At 38.4% G+C, this 25,274-nt stretch overlaps 1 protein-coding gene across 6 annotated transcripts in view; it reads right to left on the minus strand.

Annotated features, from left to right (window-relative positions):
• Positions 1–25,274, minus strand: part of ASCC3 (activating signal cointegrator 1 complex subunit 3) — a 567,052-nt gene that overhangs the window by 243,882 nt on the left and 297,896 nt on the right. For 5 of the 6 annotated variants that reach the window (XR_003093256.1, XM_006020463.3, XM_025200058.1 and 2 more), the window contains exon 14: positions 16,374–16,508. Coding sequence is in view for 4 of the 6 variants with exons in the window: in XM_006020463.3 (XP_006020525.1) it covers positions 16,374–16,508 (135 nt within the window). In the remaining 2 variants the exon portion in view is untranslated. Of the gene's footprint in view, positions 1–16,373; positions 16,509–25,274 lie in introns of those variants that run through there. The other variant, XM_025200062.1, reaches the window with a different exon arrangement.

A 25,274-nucleotide genomic window follows, 5' to 3' on the forward strand; every position in this document is an offset into this window, starting at 1 on the left:
CAGGAACATCCAAACCATTCCATGCAAGGGCCTGTTCTAATGCAGGACTGTACAACTTCAGAGCAGCTGGGGGTTGCACAGGTTATCAGCCCTGGGATGTACTCTGGAATGGTGGCTGCAGCATGGGAACTACACAGCCTCCATGTAACCCCGCTGCATGAAGCCCCCCTCACTGACCAGCAATGTGAGCCTTCCATTGCTGCTTCCACGTCAGCAGGTCAAGCTCCTTCCCTCCCTCCATTTAGCATGAGTCCTCTGCATAAGAAGCATGCCCCTGGTGCATAAGATGCATGCTATGGCAGTAGCCCCTCCTCCCAGTGCCACTTCTGCCTCCCGCCCCAGGCGCAGCTCTGCCCCAGCCCCCCTGCTGGGAAGAGCCCAATGGTATCCCTGACCCCAGCCCACATTGGCAGCCCACCCTTGCCCCACATGCAGATCCAGGGGGAACATGCTCCCATGGCTCCCCCAGGGGTGCATGCAGCTGTGGGTGCCATCCCCCTCCTTCCACTGGCCCCCAGACTAGCTCCTTGTGACTCTGTCCCATGCCTAGCCCCAGCCCCAGCCCCACTCCCTCCCTCACCGCAGGGGCCTCAATCTGCCCCACCCCCTTTTCCTTTCCTCACCCCCTTCCCCCAATAGATTTACCAGCCAGATGCTGCTCTCCAAGCTGCTAGGCTGGCCGGGTGCATGCTGCAGCTGTGCATATACACAGCTTTTATTGGTGACTTTATTGGCCACATCAGCCAAAAAAAGCTGATTGCCAATAATGTCCATTTTCATTTTATTGGTGCCGATCCAATATGGACTAATGTATCGGTGCACCTCTAGTATTAAGTTTACAAATGAGAACTGCCACCTCCTAAATGCCAGTACATTCTCATCAGAAAGGATATATGAAATCTGGGAACTGATAGGTCCTTCTTGATCATCTGACAACTTTATGGAAATCAATCTATTTTTATCATATGGGATAAAGATAAAGTGATCACTAATCTACTTAAGGACTAACTGAAGGTAAGAATATCCCAAGCCATTGCATGTTTTGTAGCTAAGCTCTGGACTCTGGATATATTATGAATAAATAGAAAGACGGGCATGCTCACTTAGTGTTTCCTGATTATTACGAGTACTACTTTGTATGAAAAAGTTGCATAAAAGTTTGTTTTAAATGTAACTATAGCCATTTAATAATGTCTATGTAGTATTTTTTTTCTAGTTTATTATATTAGTTATGATGTTGGTTGACAAGTAAGTCTAAAATATTGAAGCACTTCTATTAAAAAACAAAGGCAATTTGTTGTTGTTGCTTTTAACTTTATGAATATATCTAAGTCTTTTCCTATTTAAAATGGGTCTCCTGAAAATCTAAATACTCACTGTACAGTGCTGAAAACCCTGGCAGTATTAGATTAATTAAAACAGTAGGGCTATTCTCTACAGAATTTTTTTTTCTCCCAAGCATGTACTTGTAGGACTACTTCACATTATACTCTTTTTGCCTGGCCTTTCAATTTTATTATAGTATAATGTATCCTGTAAAAAAAAAAAAAAAAAAAAAAATTAAAAGTTTCTATCCCATCCCATTTTGAGAGACAGAGGGAAAAAATATTAACTCTAAAACATTTTTAGTAATACAAAAGAAAATTGTTGTAATTATAAAACAAATAAGGATCTTCAAATATTCAATGTATATTTGACATTTAATACAGCCTAATGTATTTGAATAAAACTCCTCATTTTATTTTTATAGTTTTTTAATAACATATCAAATATTGGACATATTATTAATAAAACAAAAATAAAACGAGGATTTGCTCTGAAATAATTAAATGTCAAGCAAATGATTATATATCAAATATTTGATGAATGTTCTCTAAAAATTCATTTTCCAATTTAAAAAACATTTGGGAGATAATTAACAGGATTAGTGGGATTCCTTTCAAGTTTTAAAGGTGTGTAAAAGATACAATACTAAAACTGTTCTTTTTCTAGTTTCTCTGATATCCTTCAGAAGGTCTCACCTATAGCTGTTATATCTGGACAGGAAGTTGAGTGATTAGTATATCATTTCAGGCACGTGCTGAATGACTGAAAAAGAACTGAAGAACTAAGATGTCCTTCAAATCAAATTGGATTTAAAAAAAAACAAACAACCAAATATATTCCTATCCCCTCTCTACCCCCCCATCCTTTCTTCTGCATTGTTTCATTAACAAGCTGAATCTTCCATATTTAATTATAGGAAAGAATGGATATTTTGACAATAGTACTAAAAAACATTGTTTTGTACAAAAATATATAAAAAAAATAAATGTATAAATATTTTTGGCAGGAAAATGGCAAATGAAGCTCTGATGGCATCACAAGGGGCTTAGACTGGTTGTATCAGGTTAATAATGAGCACATGTGAATGTCATTGGATGAGATAACTTAAAATAAATATCTTAAATTACTATAACCAACAAAGCACTACCTTCTTGCAATACGATGGACATGGACAGATTCCTGCATTCAGACAGAGTCCTTCTAACTTCTACTCCTCATCCTAATGAGGATCTATTGCACCCCTAGGTAAAGTTTTCTAATTAATCAACTATGCTGATAAAAAGGCCCCCCGCTTTTTTTTCTTTGCATCTGTCAATCTTTAGTTCATACCCTGCTATACTTTTGTCTGCTAAATTAAAGAGCTTTCTACTATCAGTGTAGGCATTGACAGGCTATGAGCAAGTCACCTCTTCTTTTCACCTTGCATAAACTCAGTAGTCTGACAGAAAAATCCAAATTGATCTCTAGGGTGTGTCAAACAAGTGGGAATATGCATTTCCCTGGGACAAACAGAAGTGCCACAATGTGTGCCACTGCTACTTATCCCCGAGGAACACCTATGCCACACATGCTCTGGCATACTGTGTGTTGCTCCGGTTGGAATAGGGGAGGCTGAGGCCAGCAACTGTGCTGGCCCCAGCAGCCTTACCTGGGGTCCTGGGATTCTCCAGGAGCTGCAGCAGTGGCAATCCTGCAGCAGGGCCTGGCCGGCAACTAGAGTGCGACTCCGGCTGTCCAGGATCTGGTTTTGGGTGGCATGTGCTGCCACTACATGCACCAGCCCATTTTTTTTTAGGCACGGGTTTTTTTTTGACCCCAGGTTTTCCTGGGGTGAATCCCCCCTGCCCCGTACTGCAAATATGCAGCATGGCAAAAGCCTGCATGTGCAGCATCTGTGGTGCCACATACTGCATCTCCACACTCGTCTGGACACGCCCTTAAGTGTCTGATCCAAGAGGGTGATTTAAAAGGTACTAGGGTACTTCAGCACACTGAGGGTCAATTGAAGAGATCAGGCATCTCAAAAGTGTCATTCAGAGAACCTGGTTGCTACCCAATAGGATATGCTAAGCACAGGGGTCTATCTGAACTCCATCTGAAGCCTTAAGCACCTGATTTATGGCTGCACATTAGATTATTTCAACCACTCAGATCCAGTGTGGAGTCCTCTTTTGTAGACAACTGTCTACTTTCCCATCCGACTAACGAGCATCTCATCTGTTAATGTTACTGTACTGCCTAACTAAGGCAGGGAATTGTGCTATATAAACAAGCACATTTTTGTAACAGACTGTTGGTTAGCATGCTCGTCCTGTAGCCTTGTGTTCCAGTCCTCCTCACCTTAAAGAGATTCAAATCCATACTACTGAACATGTTCTAGAACCAGTGGGTGATTACAGTTGTTCTCTGCAACTGGTCTATGTTTACATGGTTTACTTTAAGCCACATAAACAAACTGGGAGCCATGAATGTAGCCATTCTCCAGCCCTAACAGCCACACTGGGAACCTGATGTAAGAGTAACTCAGGGTCCAGGCAGGGATGGGTGGGATTGGAAAAGGGGGCTGGAAGATCTGTGGGTGGGGTTGGTGGGTCTGCGGGGGTTGCCCAGTTGGTTGGCGATTCAGAGGGCTAAAAATAGCTTAGTCAGGGTATGGGCATGAGAGCATAGCATAGCCCCAGGGCTGGGACAAGCAGATGGGCTTTCCCAGCCTCAGGGCTGCACCACAAACATGTGCAGATGTTCAGGAGATCAGGTTAAGCTGATCTTGATCTAAGCTTGTGTACCTCCTGCGGTGAAGTAAGTTAGATGGGGCATGTCATTTTTGGGTGACTTAAGCCCTTTGAATGCCTGCATGATTGGGCATTTAGATCAAGTGAACCCTGGCTGAGTCAATCTAAATAGCACCTGTACATACCCTAAGTCTCTGACTACCATCGTTACTTCATCCAGCTGTGTTTTTGGATGAAAATTGTGCTTTGTACTATGGGTGTGCATTAAGAGTGATCAACAGGACCCTCAGCAGGCTTCTCAATCACAGGAAACTTCTTGAAGTTAAATTCCTAGGTGCATGGACTAAGAAGTTTCTCTCCATGCACAGTAGTTTAAATTTCAGTACCTACATTTTGGATCTCGGCAACGCAAAATGTAGTTGCTAATAATTTTGTAGCTACTGGAACAGGGGTGTTGTCAATAACTTTTAATGATTTATGTGCCTATATTTCACTTATGTTTAGACACTTTGCCTAGGGACAGGAATAAACCATAAACAGTCTGAATACAGACCTACACACAAACCAGTATAAGTGATCGGAAACTGCTTCAAATCTGTAACACAACAGAAGTTCAATGCACATAAACTGCTTTCAAAATGGCCAAAACCAGTTTAAGATAAACCTGGATGGATGTAGCATCAGTCTTAACTGATTTAGGTTAAATCGGTTTATTGAACTTCTGTCCCAGATCCCCTCTAGATTTAAGTTAACTCACAGTCCCCTCGCATCCCAGATTGCTTTGCACCTCCCCTGCAAAACCCCCACCCCCATAGGATGGGCAGACTAGCCTTGGCCCAAGCTGTTTGCTCCAGCTGGGCAGGAAGGTGTGCTATAGCACCTCCTAGCTTCTGGTCTGGAATCAAAAGTGCTTTTCTGGAATCAAAAAGTGAATGTCTGTTCACTTGCTTATTGGTTCAATTTACACAGCCGCTTAGACTAACTTGCAAAGATTGAATCTATTCAGTCTTAGGCTTTTTTCTCTGTCTATACTCAGCCCTTGTGTACCCATCTGGATCCAACTCCAAGACTCTTGAGCTGTTCACTGTAGGGTATATTTGCCAATCTATATATAGTTTCTATATAACCTTGAACTTGATCAATGTGATTTTGTAGCACTGACCCATCCTTATATTAACTTCCAGTTGCACCAATATGCATCTCATCTGCAAATGTAACCATTAATAATTTTATTTTTATTTCAGATCACTGATCAATATATTGAAAAGTACTGGGTCAAAAACACACATATATGCAACTTCATTAGAATCTCTTATCACTGGATGATAAGTCTTCATTTACACAACCTTTTAAAATCTATCCCTTAGCCATTTTAATTCACTACATGTGTGTTACATTGATTTTGCAGAGTGATAGGTTTTTACTCAGGATCTCATACAATAGTCAGAGTCCTTATGGAAGTATATTAGGTTAATTGCCTGTGTCAAACAAGCCTCTAATCTTATAAAAAATTATAAATTTGATTGACAAGATTTTCTTCCAGATAACTCTTTTGATGGGCTACAAATATTGCTGGAATACTGTTATTGACAAATGTACATTTTAGCTTCTCTGAAAGCGGAGGGGAACTGCCACTCAAGAATGCACATGGGATATTACAATATAACTAACTGTATGATCTTGTCCTGATAAAAATTAGCTAAACCACCCTGACTGAGGAGGGTTAAATTTGGAGTGTTTTAGTTACACTTGCATTCTTGAAGAATCATTCTTATATAACAGTTCCATCACAACAACTTCTACCAGTACCATTTGATATCGCTACATTTCTTACATCTGTCTATACACTTAAGTTCTTTACTAATGTCATGTATGCCAGTGTTAGCATGATTCAATATAGATTTAGCTTTACACAGCAGAGAGTTATTTTGATAATGTAAAATAAACTCATATAACCAAGGGGTTTCCAAATTATGTCACAGTGTGAGACGCATTTAACGGCATGTCTTCTGAACCACTTTTTGCCTTATTCCTGGTCACGTGGAATACCTCAATAGTTCTATTCATTACTGTGTCAAACAGTTAGTGTTTGTACATAATAAAGTCACATTAAGAAAACAGAATCATAGAAAATTAGAGGTGGAAGGAACCTCAGAAAATCAGCTAGTCTATCTCCAACTAAATCATACCACTCAAGGCTTTGTCTACCCAGGTCCTAAAAACCTCCAAAGATGGAGATTCTACAACTTCTCTGGGTAACCCGTTTCAATGCTCTACCAACATCTTTGTGAGAAAGTTCTTTTTAATATCTAACCTAAACTTCGCTTGCTGCAACTTTATACCATTGCTCCTTGTTGTGTCATCTGCCACCACTGAGAACAGTCTAGCTCCATCCTCTTTGGAAATAGCCTTCAGTTATTGATGGCTGCTGTTAAATCCTCTCAGTCTTCTCTTCTCCAGACTAAATAAGCCCAGTTCCCTCAGGCTCTCCTCAGAAGTCATATGCCTCATCTCCCTCACCATTTCCATAGCCCTCTGCTGAATTCTCTCTGATTTGTCCGCATCCATTTCTGTAGTGAGGGGCCCAAAACTGGACACAGTACTCTAGATGTGGTCTCTTCAGTGCTGAATAAAGGGGAATAATCACTTCTCTTGATCTCCTAGCAATGCTTGTATGAATGCAGCCCAGTATGCTATTAACCTTCTTCACAACAAGGGCACACTGTTGGCTAATATTCAGTTTATTGCCCACTGTAACCCCTAGGTATTTTCTGCAGAGCCAGTGCTTAGCCGGTCAGTCCCCAGCCTGTACAAGTCTGCAGGACTGTTCCATCCTAAGTGTAGGACTTTGCACTTTTATTTATTGAACCTCATGAGATTTCTTTTAGTCCAATCCTCCAATTTGTCAAGGTCTCTCCAAATCCTACCCTACCCTCTGGCCTATCTACTACTCTATCCAGCTGGGTGTCATCTGCAAACTTGCTGAGGGTGTACTCCATCCCATCTTCCAGATTGTTAATGAAGATATTGAACAAACTTGGATCCAGGACTGATCCCTGGGGCACTCCACTTGATAACAGCTGCCAACTAGACATCAAACCGTTGATTACTACCCTTTGAGACTGATGCAATAAATGCTTTGTCCTCTTTGAAAAGAAAAGATAATCTAAGAAACTCTGTTTATTATTCCATTCCATTTCTCATGCCTACTCCCATCTATTTTTGCTGCTCTGTTTCTCTTTGCATGCTTCCTTACTACTAGGTCCCTTCCTTCTCATGTAGCCCTTTGCATTTCCCTGCCTTATTTCTTTGTATCAGTCCCTTCTGGTTTGGAGATTTCAATTTCTGGTTCCCTGGGAACATCCTTTCCCTAAGGCAGATATTGCTTCCCATCTTTTTCCTATGTTTTGCTTCTAATGGAGACAGCTAAACTGTCACTCCTACTTGCTTCAAACTGCTTTTATAGCTTCTCTTCCTCTCTTTTTCTTTTTGTTTTTTATTTGATACAAAGGTGTGGCCTACCTTTAGATGCAGTCAGAATCAAGGAAGTGGAAGCAGTGCCTTGTGGCAGTCTCTCTTTGCCATCTACCAGTTGGATAAACATTGACTTAAATGCTTACAGTTGAAGGTTAGATTACTTAGGAGCACAGGACTGGACTGGAACATACTTCCTGAGGTCAAGTCCAATTCCATGCTATTAGAGACAATAACATATAAACCCAACAACATCAAACTTCATCGTAAAACTATATCAACTATTACAAGACTCTTGCTTGAGAACCTCACTGTTGTTGTTCTTCTAATTTAAGCCTAATTTTATCCATCGCCAGTTTATATTCTTTTGCTCTTATGCCAACATTGACCTTTTGTTTCAGTAGGTCTTTTCTCTCCCAGGTGTTGTATCCCATTATAAACTTACTGACAGCAGGCAGTCTCTCAGTTATTGTCTTGTTAGAATAAAGCATCTATGGTATTAGAGTATCCCCACCAGACAGCCTTTCAATTGTCCTACCAGCTCTTTTCTGTACCTGTTTTGGTTTGAATTCTTCCCTCAACATGGGTAACCAGAACTGTGTCCATTGTTCCAAAGGACATACTAGGGTGTTTTATATTTCTCTGTTTCTAGCCCAATAAATTTGAGCTTCATATCTGCATTTTTAATGACAGAATTCCACTAATGGCTCAGAGCCATCCTGTGATTGACTAATAAACTCTCCCTCCTTCTGTTTCCTTCCAGCTGAAAAGGTGCCAGCTGATAGCAGAAATTCTTATTATGGTTTCTGTGTACAAGGTGTTGCACTTTCTCTGTTAAATTCGCATTTGTATGATTTCATTTTACAGGCTATAAAAGTGATACTGGCTCCAAGGAAGCCCAATTTCCTTGGACTCAAAGGGGACAATAACTCTGAGGCAGAGGTCTCAGTGGGAAGATGGCATCAATAACTATATTTTTCCTTTCACACAACTCCATCTACTGGTAAGGATGTCCCAGACACTGATGCAGTGCAATGTTTTCTCTATCTTCATCCCCATCTCCTTGCAAGTCCGATTAAACCTTCACATGTAGCTGAGAACGAACAGCCAATGGAGAACAATTTAAAGGCAAAGGGGGGCAAAAAATCCAATAGCACTGAATCTTTTTAAAATCCAGAAATATTATTAGGCTCTTTGGACAATAAAATCATTTTTGTTCTGTGTGGTACAATATCTTGTTCTGTGTGGTACAATGGCTGAGGCTAGTGGGTACTACAAAAATATCTATGAGTATCCATAGAAATGCATGTTACAGAAATAGCTAATCATATAATTTCTTATAAAGCACAAATAGCTAAAATAAATGCCATTACTTTGCAGCAATGTGAACAATGGCATATGAAGTCACAAAGATAGAATGAGAAATGTGCTTTTTTAACAGTTAATACTGTAGTCAGAGAATTCTATCATATTTTTAAAAGATATTTACCACTAAAAGGAAGGAAAGAAAATGTTGAGTGTACCCTAGCAGTTTTAATAACTCATCAAAAGAGAACTGGTTATCACCAAAAATGTTCATGTGTGTATAAGGCTTAGCAATATTTTAACCATAATCACTGTACAAAATAGTACAGGTTGTTAACATGGTGTGTTGTTTTATTATTGATGCTTGCTGATGCAGTTTAATTTGCTGCCTTCATTGAGAAATGTTATCTGAATCACAAACTTTGGAGTACACATAAAAATAAATACTTGGTTTAAAAATGTATAGTTTGCCAAGCTTATTTCATTATACACATGCATGCTTTGATAAATTTTTTTGCTGATGATTAAAAGGTTCTTTTCATTATGGAATAAACAATAGATTGCCTTATATTTTAAATACTTATAGGATTAATGCTGAATATTTATCAGGTCTCAGAAACAAGGATCTGTAATTTTCACAGTAACTAGAAGAGAAATCACGTAGGTCCAATGGCTAAGTGAATGCTAAAAGATGACAGAAGGGTAGTAGAAAAGGTCTCTGGGTAAAATATTCTACCTATTGAAGTAAATAGGAGTTTTGCCATTAACTTCAAGAACAGAATTTCATCCTGTATTTTTGTTTTTTTATATCATACTCAACTACTAAACTATCTAAGCACATACTTGGTGGTATCTCAATATGAAAATGCTTAATTAATTGATTAAGATATGGTGTATTTTTTGCACAGTAGTGTTAAAAGCATACACTTGTAGACATGTTATGATGACAACTTCCTGACTATTAAGCAATAACCATACCATAGGCAGAACTGATGCATGCAAAGAACTCAATGGACTGTAAAACTACTGAAATTTGTTTAAAACTGTGCTGGCCATTTCCTTTTGCACCATATTACCCTTACCTCTTTCTTCTTTTATTTCCTCACACATATTCTTCATTGTTACTTCTTCTTGTAATACCACCAAATTCAGATCCTGCTAAATACAGAATTACCTCTCTTTATCCTTTCTTTGACCATTTCATTTCATCCCCCTCTTATTTCCCAGGCTTTTCAATATGCTGTATTTTCTATCCATACTTCTTGCTTATTTCAAGAATTCTATGTCCCTCAGTTTCCTTCCATATTTTCACTCTGCCATTAACACTTTTATCTTCTCATGCCAACATCTGCCACACCTTCCTTATGCTCTCAGGCTTGAAATTTAAGGTGCATCAGGGCATCTTTGCACCCAGGACATCAGCTATACCTGCAGCTCTGTCGACTGCTGTGGTGCTGATCACGATGGCACAGTGACCTGCTGGCTGAAATTCCCTTGTAAGATATATTAGTCAAGTTTCCATAGTTGCACCATTCACATTACCTCTAAATCTCCCTGTAAAATCACCTAACAAGAAAAGGGACGTGTTTACAGCTTTAGCTAAAGAAAGAGATCAAGAAACAACAACAACCCTTCACATTATATATATATATAATGTAGTATTGTCACTATGAGTTGTGTTCAGATTCCATAATGAAAACACCAGACAGGTTTCACATTAATGTTTATATGCCTAACTTCAGTATCAACACATTCCTTTTTCTTCTGTATCTCTTTTATGTTATATCACCATTAATGTTCAAAAATGTTTAAATCAGTTATTCACAACCTAGGTGCTGCAGGACCCTATACAGCCTTGACAACCTTTCGAGGGTGTGGCAGGATGCCATGCAATGTTAGCACTGTTAGGAGTAAAAACATAAGTCATAAGATAAACCTGGAGATTTCAAATAGGAATCCATAGTGTTAAAACATTCTGACCTGTTGTTGTTTGAGTTCTCTGCAATAGAAGAATTACTCTATTATTTTTCCATGGTCAAAAAAAGAGTGAAAATTAAGAGCTGGCATTTTCTGAGGGGTGCCTCTGGTCTAGTGAGGGAATTTTGAGTCTAATAAGGTTGAGAACTGCTGGTTTAAGCCCTGTTTGTACTGAAGTCACTTCTGAAAATGGGATACAGGCATTTGTGAAAAGTTCTCCTATCTCCTTATTAAGGAGCCCACAAAATAAGAAAAAAAGGTAGAAAAAAATAGTTCTAATATTTTTGAAAGGGGCTAGACCTTTAGAGAATACATATAGAAAATGTAATACTACATCCAAGATTTACTGAATGAAAAATGACACCGTGCATTGAAACGTGTTAATTCTTGGCTGAGGAAACAAACCCTCTTTAGTAGAGAGAGAAAGGAAAACATGCCTAGGTTTCACTCCGATACTTTCCCAACTTTTGTTTCAAATCTAAAAAAAATAGAGGCAGCAATTCCAAGAAGATGGAGGCAATGAGCTGAAACAACAAAATACCTAAAAATTTGCATTAAATTTACATTTTATTCTCATAAAACTAGGTTAAAATGTGCATTACTTTTGTTCATCTACTAATAAAAACTAATATGCATAAATAGAGAGAACAGTTAATGCAGAAATGCACTTGAATCTAGGACAGCGTAAAATGTGCAAACTAATTTCATTATTAGCCACAGACATTATAAAGTTTGTGAACATTTTATGAAACCATTTATCAAATTACAGTATGTTTTATAAAATTAATTATATACATGCTTTGCTTTCTGCTCTACAGTAAATGCTACACATAAGCAAAAGTAAAACACTTAATACATCACATTTTTCAAATATTTTTATATTTATAACCTGGAAGCATACAAACTCCAGCCTACGTTCACATTAAGTAACTGCTTTTCTTACATGAAGTCAATTGGAATATTCATAGGATTATTTATATGAGCAATGGTTGCAGAGTGAGCCATTACATATCTTTAGTTGGAAGAGAAACGACTGGGTATACATACAAATTCCTATATTAACACCTTTACATATTTTAAATTTAAACACAGTTCTTTTTATCTTAAAAAACAAAACCAAGCAACTTCTCAACCCCTAATAGTAAAATCTTTGCTTACTGTGCTACATACTGCAAATCTGATTAGCATTTTTCACAGTAGGTAATACCATCTAAAATAAGAAACCCATCTGATATTGTTAGATATTTTATATTATTCTACAAGTTTAGACACAATGCATCACAATCTATATTCATTAGAGTTTTAAAATGAAATCCTGAATGCAAATATTCAGCCACACTTCCAAAAATGATTAATAATATCTTTAATATAATGACTAGACTTCCTATGGTGACAGCTTTTTACACACGTCAAAGAATTTCTAGTCCTGTAGACTCAAATTTATTGAGCACCAAAATAAACTAGTTTAAAGCTTTTTTTCCCTTGTTTTCAGAAAATGTTGGTACCTAGTTTAGCTTAGTTTCCCAAGAATCTGAGGTAATATAATGAAAACCATAGTTTCATGTTATATTATAGTACATGAAATGAATCTTCACAATAACATCCATAGTTCAATTATATTTTCTACTGTACAGTTCTCAAACTTTCAGAGTAAACAGTAAAGAAATAATTTTCCCTACTACAACAACACAGTGATTAAAGTCAATTAAATCAAAAGTTCTTATGAAACTTAATAGAAGGATTTACTCAATTTTAAATCACTATAAAGAAATCTTTGCTTTATTAGAAAAAACTAAAGAACTTAGGTATGAACACTTCCAAATAAATCTTTTAAAACAAAGTCAGTTTATCTGAAATAATTTTTTCAGATAAACACTTGGTGCTGTAATCCTCAAACCAAATTCCAATACAGAATATATGTTTGGATTCAGTCCAAACAAATGCATATATTACAAAATAGAGGAACAGCAGGGAAATTTGATATCACTAATTATTTCAGTGTCACCCTCATATTTTACTAGAATGGACATATGCCCTTCAAAAACAGAAAATGCTATATTTCAGATACAGCAGCTATTTGGACCTAATAAGCATTCAGATATGCTTTTATCTAAATATTTTTATCCACTACTGTTAATTTATGCCTCTGAGGTCACCTTAACCTGCCCAAATCCAAGCGACTCCATCTGCACAATGACACATTTCAAATGTACTTAAAAATCTTCTAGTCCCTAAATTTTCCTGCTCTAATCACTAAAGCATGGAGAAAGCTCATAGGCTCATTTCAACTAAATCAATACAATGACGGCAAATAAGTTGAACATATGGTGATGATTTCCACAGAAAAACATGCTAGTGAATAAGGTTTGCAAGATATTTTCAATCAAATTTATTATGTAGGCCAGTGACAGATGTTAAAAAGAAGGCACAATGGGATCTGATGTGTGATCCCAAATGATTGTGCCTCTTGCCATGACACGTGCAATCCCATCATGTCATGCTGTCGCTGCTGGAGGAGCCTGGGATCATGCTCCTGGGCTCCCCCTGCACCAGCAATCTTTGCTCCTGCAGCTGGGAGCCCTGTCAATGTTCGAAGCTCCCAACCACAGGAGAGGACTCTGCACTCTCATGACTGGGAACTCTATCAACTGACTGGGCTCTCAGCTGGGGGAGTTACAGAGAGGTACCCCAGGGAATCTGGGGTGCCTCTCCATAAGTGGAGAAGTTGGGGTTCCCCACTCAGCCAGACCCATCCACCATGATTACAGGTGAATCTGGCTGAGCTGAGAAAAAGTCCTTCTCTGCTCAGCCAGACCTAATCCACAGTCATCACAAGGGCTGGATTTGGATGAGTGGAAAAAGAGGAGAGATCACATCAGGCAGTCAGCAAACAGCCAGGCATCCCCCCACCCCCCCACCGGGGACCCCAGTTTAAAGAGCAGGTAGGGGGCTTTACTTTACTGCTCCAGTCCCCTCTCGCACAGGTCTACGAAAGGAGAGGAATAGTGGGGCTAAACCCCTAGTCCTGTTTCCCAAACCAGCCAGTCTAGGGAAGAGGTAGGAAACACTGCCTACTAAATTAGATGGGGGAGGGAGTGTACAAATGTTTATTCTTGCAAGAGAGTTTTTCTTGCTAGGGAGCTCATGGAAAATCTTTTTCCTGGAAAGGGCATGTCTCCCCTGGGAGAAATTGAATGAACACTTGTATACTTGTCATTTCTACTAGGAGAATGGCAATTTTCCCAGTACAAATGTAACACCTGTACATAGCAGAAGGCAAACTGAACCAAACTGAGTTTTCTAACCAAACTCAGTCATTTCAAGTTCATCCACTGCTACTTTGAATTTATAATTTTTATGGTTACCATACACCTCTGTATACCCATGAATACAGATACACATACAGGCCCTACTTCTATAAGAACAGTAACTTTTGATTATATTACAGTTTAGACACCAGCCTTAGACTAACAAAAAACAGTATTCAGGGTTTAAAGAGTGTCAAGGTCTGTGTAATACCTTTCATTTTTAATAAGTGAAACATAATGCATAATCATTGCACTGTTCTCCCTTTAACTGCATTGATGAACCACAATCTAATGACTAAGTTAAAAAAAAAAGTGGTCTTTGTAACATATAGTACATATCTGCATCAGAAAACAGTTCCACTTCAATAATATTCCTGTACTGATGATAGACTATAATGGGCTATTTATAATATTTTTTAAAATAAACACATTATCCAACATAATCTTTTTTAGCTTTTATTAAATATAAACTTGTAAAATGTACCTTAAGCTAAAACAAATTACTAATCATCTACTAACTGGAACACAAATGTTGAAAAAATTAAACAATAAGGGAGTTGAGGGCAACTTTTTAAAACAAACAAACAAGCAAACAAATGAATAATGATACAATCTGGATTAAACTGCAATTATCACCAAGACTGGTAAAAGAAAATGATGAAGCATTTGCTGTCTCTAATTTTAAAAAGTACAATTAGTATAGGATAAATAACCCCAGGACAATTTCACACAAAATAGAGTGAAACTCTTTAAGATAAAGTTTATTCTAAAAACATTTGTAATTCTGACAACGTATACCCATAAATATCCTTTGAAAACTATATTGGACAAACAAAGTGGATCTATAACTGCTATTGTATAGAAAACAAGCATGTGCTAAATCAAGCACAGGCTCAGGTTCATCCCTGCCTGGCCATTGCTCCTCTACAAGGAGGTGAGGAATGTAATACATCAGTTAGTTTTGAAATAGAATGCTGCTCAGTTCACAAAAGTTATGGAAAGATGCCTTAAGTCTCTTGAGAATGACTGCGTTATAGTGCACTTTTATGGTACTGACATGTGCTCTGTGAATTGCAAATGGAGCAATACTCATTTAGAGTAAAAGCCTACTGAGCTGAATCCTAGAAAACAAATCTATCCAAGCTATTTCTGTAGCTAGAAATGTCCAATTCTTAGAACTCACAGGTGAAAGTAAGATGCAATGGAACAAAGTTTAAGTGACATGGTCCAAATTAACTAAATTCTGAGAAGAGTTAATCTTACCATGCCCATTTTCTATACCAGGTATTTAATTAGGTCTATTGCCAGGTTATAAGGCTCCATCACATAACCAATAATCAGAACTTTGTTAATCTCTGAGTGCTCTAACTTTCTCCCCCATGAGGGACCTGAAATGGGTTAAGGAATATGAGGGGGGTTCTTGTTTGTAGATCTGTCTTACAGGCAGAAGGTCAACCAGCTAAAACCTCAAATACCAGATTTCTGGACCTTTTAGCTTCACTCACAACTAGGCTCTTGCTGAAGTTGTGATAGCCACACCTTCCTTCAGAGAGAGGGTGAAGTGCTGTCCTGCCATACCTTTATCATTTTTAAATGATGGACTTCAGAATCACAGTCATGATCTCAACTATGCCTCAATGATGCTCTGAAGAATTAAAACAACCACATCCCCCTATGTTAATTTGTCTCAGTAAGAGAAAACTATTTTCCAATGACAAAAAAATGACCCAGAGTGTCCTCAAAACACAGCTTACTCTCAGAACTACAAAAAATAATGCTTGGTCAACTTAAAATGCAAAATAATGAAGTGGCATGGGAAAAAATTAAATCACCATGGGGAAAAGGGAAATAGACATGGGAGCCAGCTATCATCCTCCCCTAACCATGTAATGATATAAGGCTCCCAAAAGAAGCTAGGAGGGTAGGGTATTCCAGCACAACCAATTCTTATCTTTTCTCTTCAGAAAGCAGCACATCTCCTTTCTTGAGGGCTTCTTATGCATGATGAGATATGGGAAAAAGGCAATTTCCAGACACTCCTCCCACCTCCGCCAACCTCCATATATGCACTTCCTTCCAAAGTGCAACTCACTTCAGTACAGTCAAATGTCTTTCCATCCCTCCTGGCAGAGGGAGGAAAACAGTGTACCTCACCGACTGCGTTGTGCCTCAAGAGACATCATTTTCCCAGTAGAAAAAAGCCCAGACCATTTGGAACTTGAAGCAAGATCATTAAAAATAAACCACTTACTTGTTTTTCAGCTTGCCCATAATCAGGTCCTTGTGTTGGCAAAAAGTGGCAAATATGTCCATTATTTTTTGCTTTCTCACGAAGAGCCATAGCAGTTCGTACAGTGGCATTTCTAGCATGAACAAATACCATCACCTTAAGATAAAAAGAAAGATGCTTGTTGAGAAAGTACAAAATGCTCAATAAAATAATGAAATTCCCTGCAAGGAAATGAAGGCGTTAATGCTAAAACAAACAGCATTTCCTTTCTTATTACTGAGTACTGTAACAAGATTAGAAATGTTTCACTTATGTATATTTCTGCAAAGCAATCATTCTTTATGACGCTGAAAACTTACCTAATATTTTCAAACACAAATAAAGTTTCTGTTTGAGTAACATAACTGTAACAGAGAAAGGATTTCTCTAGGAGTTCAAGAGGGAAATGTTATAAAGCAAAAGAATGGGGGAATCAGGGACAGAGCTCAAAGGGAGAAGTGGGTGCTTAACATTGCCTGAACCTTTGCAAATCCCTCCCTCAGGACTTCTGTAACAAATATTTTAAGTTTTCTAGTTTCTGAAACAAATCCTGCTTTTTGCTCAGGTTGTTTTCTATCACACAAAATGCTCTATATGCAACAACTGGATACATGAGAAGCTCCCTGGTGTAAAGGAATTTCCAGGGACCAACAACAGGCTTCACACACCCCTCAAATATGGAGTGAGTTGTGTTGCTACAAGAAAAGAGGGTAGCCAAAACATGCATAAGGTCACCGACTACCAAAACAGCTCCTTGGAAGCTCCTGTTATTGTTTCTAGATACTGTGCAGTATATTCCCCAAGTACTTTTTAAAAATAAAGTTGCAATATTAATGGCAATTTCCTCCACGATTTCAAGAGACAAATGGACACACAAAACTTGCATTCATATAAGAATGATTATGAGATTTTTCTATCAGGACATTTTAAATTAAGAGAGCTATGCAAAACTGAGGTGTGTATATTCAATTACTTTGTAAAAGAAAATGATTTAAACAGACAAGGACAACAAATACAATTATTATACCACAAAGGAACTATGTATTTTCTTTAAACTTAAATAAAATGTGCTTGCAAGCTATATTACCACATGTACATTACAGTAGGAAATCACACAACATACAAGGCAGGAGAGGATTTTGTCTTATTGGTGAGAAGTATCATGGATATCTTAAGATGCCCCTTCTATTCTGGTTTGGGTGGAAGGAGAAAAGAGAAAAAGCACTAGAACCAGAGATGCATAAGCAGTGGCAATTCACCCAGGGCCCCAGATCAGAAGCCCATGCCCTCTTATACCTGGGATAAGAACAGGGCTGAATGCTATAACCCGCCACGTTAGCAACCTTTTATTTTCTCTTTTGGGGTTAGAAAGGAATTTTTTTTGCTCACTCTGGTTTTTTTCCCATTTGCCTTTAGGCAGGTCAAGGGTCTAAGTGGATCAATAACTAGATAAGAAGGGTTCAAGCTACTGCAATTTAGTAGATGGCAGCTGGCCAGTACAGGTACTTGTTCAATAGGGGACTTGACTTCCATGATAAATTGGAGTTGGAAGTAGATGTCTAGCCATCAAATGGTAGGATAACCTGAACTCTACAATTTATTTCTGGGTAGAGATTTCTTAAAAATTAATGGAATTGCAGCCTACTTAAACTCTACCCTTACATCTTATCTTGTTTGGTTTTCCTGTATGGCAAAGACAATTTCCTACATAAACTAACTGGAAAGCCAAAGTGAAAAATACCTAACAGTGTCAGGGATATTCAATGTGCCCGTCTAAATGGGAAACTCTTGAGTTCCATATATAGCAAATGAGCAGATTTGTGAAAATATTCTTTTGAAAGAATCAAAGCACACTGAAAAAAGTTTAATGGGCGGGAGGACACGAACTGCTACTTAGTCACTTCCCTAAAATAACGAAAAATTTAAACAGGATAAATAAGCTAAAGCTTATGAAGCATTTGTACTAAAATAATGGAAAACAGAGAAGCTTCTTTCATCCCCCCTGCCCCCCATACCAGTTGTTTGGAGTGCTGCATACATAAGACTTCAATAAATGGAGATCTAATACATTTTCCCTTTTACGTATAGAGGGAATATACTCTCATGCTAGCCCAAGAAGAGAGTGGAGACTGTACCTGGTATCCGGGAGGTGGAATTCCATTCTTTTGAACAATGTTGGTGATTTAAACAATTGTTTGGATTAGTGCATGAATTTCCAGACAAGAACTAGTTTACCTTGAGCCTTTGAGAAAAACTTTCAGCATTGGCCTTAGGACCAAACTTCAATACATTATCAATTTATTTAAAAGAAAGTAGCATTAAAGATTTATTCTACACTAGAAAAGCACTTGATGTTTTACTGAGCAAGTTCAATATACAGCCTTTGCTCAAAGGGTTTACAATTTAAGAACAGAAAAATGAAGTCAGATCACTGAATAGATTAAGTCTGCTACTAAAAAGGCGATATATTTTTTGATTACTCCAGTAATTAACACATGATTCATGATGACAATTATTCAGTAAATGTTTAAATTTAGTTACAGTACACTTCCAAAATAACCCTTTATAACATTATGGATCATGCAACAGTGGGTTCTCAATGACTAGAACATTCTCAGATGTCATCATGGATAGTAGCATCTTTGTACATGGATTGGTGTGCCTACCTCTCTGCTGGCAGGCTTTGTCCTCTTAAAAATCCTTCAGTCAGTCCAAACAATAGTCGATAACACAAACAATAACCGTTGATGCAAACAAACAAGCAAGCAAAGGTGAAAAACGTTTTGCCTTTCTCCAGAAGGTAGGAGTGGGCCTTTTAATTCTGGTCTTTCCTAGAAGCAAGCCCATCTTGGTTTCAGTCTGCCTCTTGGCCACAGCTACTCCTTCCCCAGGTCCAGCTGCTTGCTTTCTTTCCCTTCAGGCTTTTAACTGCTAGCTAATCACCCACAGCTGGGCTCCTAACCCAGGGATGTCTTAAAAGGCCAGACTTCCCTGTTACAATCCCAATTTCTCATAATTTACGTGGCACAGAATGAATTTTAAATCTCCTCTAAAATCTCCCAAATCCATGAGAGAAAGTACACGGGAGCATAGTTCATGACTCCTAAATCTTAATTAATTATTTCAGTATGAATTTCTAATTTATCGTCCTGTAATTTATTGCCTAGAACTAAGACAAAGATACAACAACAACAACAACTCAAAAAACAGCAATACCATTTTATTAAAGTAAATCATTGGGTTTCTTTTTGGTAAGCTCTATTGTATTAGAGGCTTGTGTGTCAAAGACTTCACTGTGAAAACACCACAAGTGTTTGAACATGTAAACCATACTTGATTTTATGGTTTATTAATTCATTTCCTTACTGAATTGAGTTACATGCATATTTCAATCCACACTGTAAACAACCCAGGTTCATCTGACAAAAGTAAACTTAAAGCTGAGAAAACAGGGCAAATATGGTAGGTACAAGGCAGTAAGCCATAACAAGAACTCTGGATTCAAGCCAGGTAATCTGGAAAACTTTTAAATTAGGAAAAAGTGTAAAAATATTTGACACTTAAGCTGTTTGCTTTAAAAAATGTCACAGATGCTTTAGCTATTTTTTGTTTTATGATTTAACCACCAAATAGATTTGCTCACTGGTTTTACACGCTATTTAATCTGTTTTAGACTCAATTTTCATGTTCAGTCTTGCAGTAATTTTGGAATCACCTGCCTCTACTTCAGAACCAAGGAGATTAGGTCCTGCATGACATTTATATAGTTTAAGTATTTATTAAGTTGAAGTGTATTAAAATAAATATATTTCTGCATATTTTGGTAAGATACTGACAAATATGCAATTGGTTCTTCTGACCTTTAGTGAACTCATAATCAAGAACTAGTGAAGTGTTTTCTTACTTTTGGTCTAAAACTGCTACAAGGTATGTGACAATAATGGAAAAAGAAAGAGAGAAAGCTACAGTAATAAATCTTTAGAAGGTGGAAAGGAAGTAATAAAAACCCACATAGATAACAATGCCAAAAACGTGTAAGCAAGCATAAATTTAAATCCAATAAAGCTCTTAATTAACTAGGATCTGCCATTTCTGCTTGTTTTAATAAAATAAGAAGAGAGCGGGGCACATTAGGTAACACAACCAAAGCATTTGGATAATAGTGACAAAATGTATTTTTAAGTTTTATACGTTTGCATAAATAAAAGAAGCAACATCAGAAACCAGCTCAGGCCAAGGACAGGTGTTCATTTCTGGCACTAAGAATTTGAAAGAAAGTCTTAGCACTAGAAAAATAGTTTGGGAGTTGAAGCCTACCTTCATTTTAGCACGCTAGCTGGAGAACGATACAGCACTGCTTTCCAGTCAGGGGCCACTAGCGGGTTGCTCCCTGGGTCAAGCCTGCCCCTGGGGGAACCCAGGGATTGATAGTCTATTCTCTCCCCTTCCAGATACCCCCAGAAAGTTTCCAGCTTTGGAAGAATGCCTTTCTGTTCCACCAATCAGCTGAGGCCATTATCCCAGAAGAATAGCCCCTGCTCTGTGCACTTCCCCACTGCTATACAAATGATTTTTCTTCAGGCACAGATGTAATTTTTGGACTCCACTATAACGATAAGGAACTGACAAGTAAAGTGCACTGCAGGAGAAGGAATCTGGCCAGCTGTACCCCTCCCCCCTACTAAAGATCCTTTGAAAAGACATTTTGAAAAAAGGACACTGAACTTTTAAAAATTATTTTATCTAAATAATTTATATATTTACTTCATTTAGCAAAATCATTTATCCTTCATGGAACTCGAAACACCTTCTCTATTACTTTCTTAGTAATTTTTAGGTGATGACAAAATAAATAAATAAGACTTTGAAGATTAGTAGTCTGTAGCACATCAGTTTAAACTGAAGAAATTACTTTGAAAAACTAGACTCTCTATCCCCAAGGACAAGTAAAATCACTGACTGGCTCAGGCATCTCTTTGGTCAGAGTAGGCTGTCCTGTTAATAACAACAACAACAACAAACCAGGGCCTGACAGAGTTAAATAGACGTGAAAGCCATTATAATGTATCTTGGGAAAAGGGCACTGATCTAGTCAGTCCCCTCAACACTTCAATTTAGTGGGGAGTATGGTGTAACAACATATATACAGCAACTTAAAACTAGTTAGGAACCCAGAATAGTCTATGATGAAAGAAAATTAAAACTACCTGTTTAAAAAGTAGCAAGTGTCAAAATGTCAGCCATCAGCAACAATGCCGTGTGGAGGAGCATTTGTAATATGACAAATGGCATATGATAATATGGCAAAATATAATATGGCAACTGACAGCAATCAAATAAATGCATCATGATCTAACGTTCATGCAATTGTCTACTACTGTGATCTCTCCAAAAACACTAGATGGGAAAAGAAACAAAGGAGTATACACACAAAAAAAATTCTCCTACAGCCAAAACACTTGAAAATGGCTCTGAACCTGGTCTATTCCAAGACAGCTTTGAGATTAGAAGAAAAAGACCTAAGAACTTCTTTTCAGGTCTGAGCCCTACCCCAAGAGGCTGCTGTGAAGCTACTCTGAACAGATGCACCCTCTACTCTTACTTCCACTGTGTAGAAAGGAATGCAATGGGCCAGATCCACAGGGGACCCCTAGAGCTGCAAGTTTCTTCCCCTTGTGCTGCCACTTCTCCAAGGAACAGCCTAAGGTTGACCCAAGATAGCTCCTTATTTCAGTATCACAGATCTTCTGCTCTAACCTGGACTCTGCAGAAGGAATCTCTGCCAGCTAAGTGGCCCCCACTTTTGGGTTATAAAAGAAGAAATTATAGGTCCTTCTCTTCATGGAGAAGGTCAGCCTAATATTACCTGCCCAGAAGTCACTCCTTCTATAGGGAACCAGTAAGGAGATAAACAACAAAAGGTTTTATTATAAAAACATAGCAAGCATAAGAAACCAGTAACCATATATTGAGATACATAGATTCATAGATTGTAAAGCCGGAAGGGACCTTGGAAGATCATCAGGTCCAGCCCCCTGCACCAAGTGGGAAAGATAACTGGGGGTCAGGTGACCCCAGCAAGGTGACTGTCTAGTCTCCTCTTGAAGATTTCCAGGGTAGGAGACTGCACCACCTCTGGAGGGAGCTTATTCCACAGTCTGGACACTGTGATTGTGAAGAAGTTTTTCCTAATGTTGAGCCTGAATCGGTCTTCCAGGAGTTTTTGGCCATTACTCCTGGTTTTCCCCTCGGGTGCCCTGGTGAACAGATGTTCGCCGAGCCCTTGAAGTACACCCCGATGTAGCGGTAAGCTGCTACCAGGTCCCCTCTCAGCCTTCTTTTCTTCAGGCTGAAGAGTCCCAAATCCCTTAGCCTTTCCTTGTATGGCTTGCCATGTAAGACTCTGATCATATGGGTGGCTCTTTTTTGGACTCTCTCAAGCTTTTTCCAAGCTAGAGTATTATTTGCCCTACTGGCTACAGCATCGCACTGCCAGCCCTGTGGCCTATTATTGGCCATCGTACTGTAGCCTATTTTTACCCCCAGGTCCCTTTAATTTGTGGTGCTAGTCACTTTGGTGCTGCCAAGCCTGTAGGTGTGTTGAGGGTTGTTCATCCTGAGATGGAACACTTTACATTTCTCGACGTTGAACTTCATCAGATTCCAATCCACCCAACTTGCTAACCTGTCTAGGTCCGCCTGTATCTGTAGCCTATCTTCAAGCTTGACCACGCTTCCCCATAACTTGGTGTCATATGCAAACTTTGCCAGCTCACACAGATGAAACAAATGAAAATAGCAGAACACTGACCCACTCTTACCCTACTCTTTAAATCCAAAGATGCAGCCCTTAGCTAGCTTCAATAGTCTAAATACAGCCTCTGGCTCTTCCTATTAGAGCTTTCTGTGTGCCCCCCTGCCCCTAGCTTTCTTTTCCGAGTCTGTCTGGCTGGGGGATCTGCCTCCCCCTTGTATCTGGGCATACTGAAAACAAAAGTTTCAGTTTCTCTCGGCAGGCTGATGTACCTTCGCCTGTCATTTCTAGGGGGCTCACATTATGTCAGTAGCTTCCTGACCTCCCACCCACATCCTTTTTAGATACAAAGATTCATTAATTTGATATGCTGTTCCTCAGGTGTGATGGTTTGACCAGCTAGGTTTTAGGCTTCTTTTAAAATGTAAATATACTGCTGTCTGAGGCCAGATGCACATCCACTTGGAGGACCAAAACACAAACCAAGTCAAATGCTATTTCAGCCACTGACTCTTAAGTGTGAACAGCCCTGAGATGTTCAAATTAATCACTGCCTTAGTAACAACCTTAGCTGAAATATAAAGATATATCTAAATTACATTTATTTCCAATAATATAGCACATACAGCTATGACGACAATGGAACTGAATACAGCTTTGCACTAGCTACAATTAGAGATTAAAAACCACAAAAGCAAACCTAGTGCATGTCACACAGTGAACTCTGAAAGTAAATTTGTTTTGGGGTAACTCCGTAACAGGCCCTACCCTCAGAAGGAGACTGCTGCAGCTTCTACACGAAAACCTATTTTGAGCAGATGTACTCTTGACCCTTCGTGCCACTGTCGAACAAGCTTTAGATAAAGTGCCCTCGTCGCCACTTTGAAGCACAGGGATGCCAATACACAAGATACTCCAAGTGCTCTAATTAAAGCGCCACCCCCTAGACCCTCAGAGCATATGTAAAGATGCCCGGAGGTACTAGATTAAATGTGCATTAATGAACGTGTAGACATACCCTATTTGCTGGCATAGAAGTCTTTTATTGGATCTAGCCCCAAACCTTTCTAAACCAAGAATGAATGTCTACTACATCATTCAATTTTTCATTATTTCACTGACTTCAGAAGAGTTGCACTGATATAAAATCAGGATACCAAAATAAACACAAAAAAGGGCTTTTAGACACAGCTACCGTCATCTCAATTTAATTACTACCAATGTAGAAACTGGTCCTGGATTCCATCTGTTTGAAATCTTTCAAAATATAACACCATAAAGGCAAAGAGAACATAGCATTTCTGGCATTGTAGCACTAACTAAACTCATCCAGAAATCATTATTTCCAAAAAATGAAGGGGACAGAAAATCCTTAGTTGCAACACTGTTTTCCAAGGTTCATTCTTCCACACATAGCAACCATGTTCCAAAAATGGAAAGGAACTTCCAGTTTCTCCTAACAAGCATTTTGAGTAGTTTCATTCTGGCTTTCCATATTATAATGGATCCTTTTGTAATTTTTTTTGGACATTAAAACTGTGGTCATTAAACATCAGTTCCCAGACCACTTAAAATGACCATATGGATTTATTTCACGATTAGGCATCTTGGCAAAGATTTCTGGAAGCTCTAGGAAGGCCTGCCTTTCTAGAAAACTTCCCTTTAATTTTTTAGTGAACTTATTTCCTACGGTGCTTTAGTTATTCCTGATGCTCCTTGTGGGCAGTACTTTAATGTCTACATTTCATAAGCAGAGAGAGGTAGTTATTTTTAACCATGTTAGTCTGAAGGCAGGCAGTCCCTTCACAGCATCTAATGAAGTTAGCCACCGCTTTTGAAAGCTTCTGCTATGCATCTCTGATTTAGTTTGTCTATAAGGTCAAAATCTACCACGCCCTCTACATTTTATGAGCAAATGTGTATGTTTTCCTGCAGATCAGGTACAGATATGCTAAATTCTAGATTTCAGCTATTCCATTTAAAAAATGTATTTTTATATTTTAAATCAACTTTTTTACTATTAACTCCTGCTTTTACTATTAATTATATTAACTTCTCTTCTCCATCTGAAGTAAATTTAAAGAAGCTTGATTAAAAATGTCTCAACATTTTTTGTATTTTTTAAAATT

The sequence above is a fragment of the Alligator sinensis genome, unplaced genomic scaffold (genome assembly GCF_000455745.1).
Source record: "Alligator sinensis unplaced genomic scaffold, ASM45574v1 scaffold145_2, whole genome shotgun sequence".
Taxonomy (NCBI): Eukaryota; Metazoa; Chordata; order Crocodylia; family Alligatoridae; genus Alligator; species Alligator sinensis.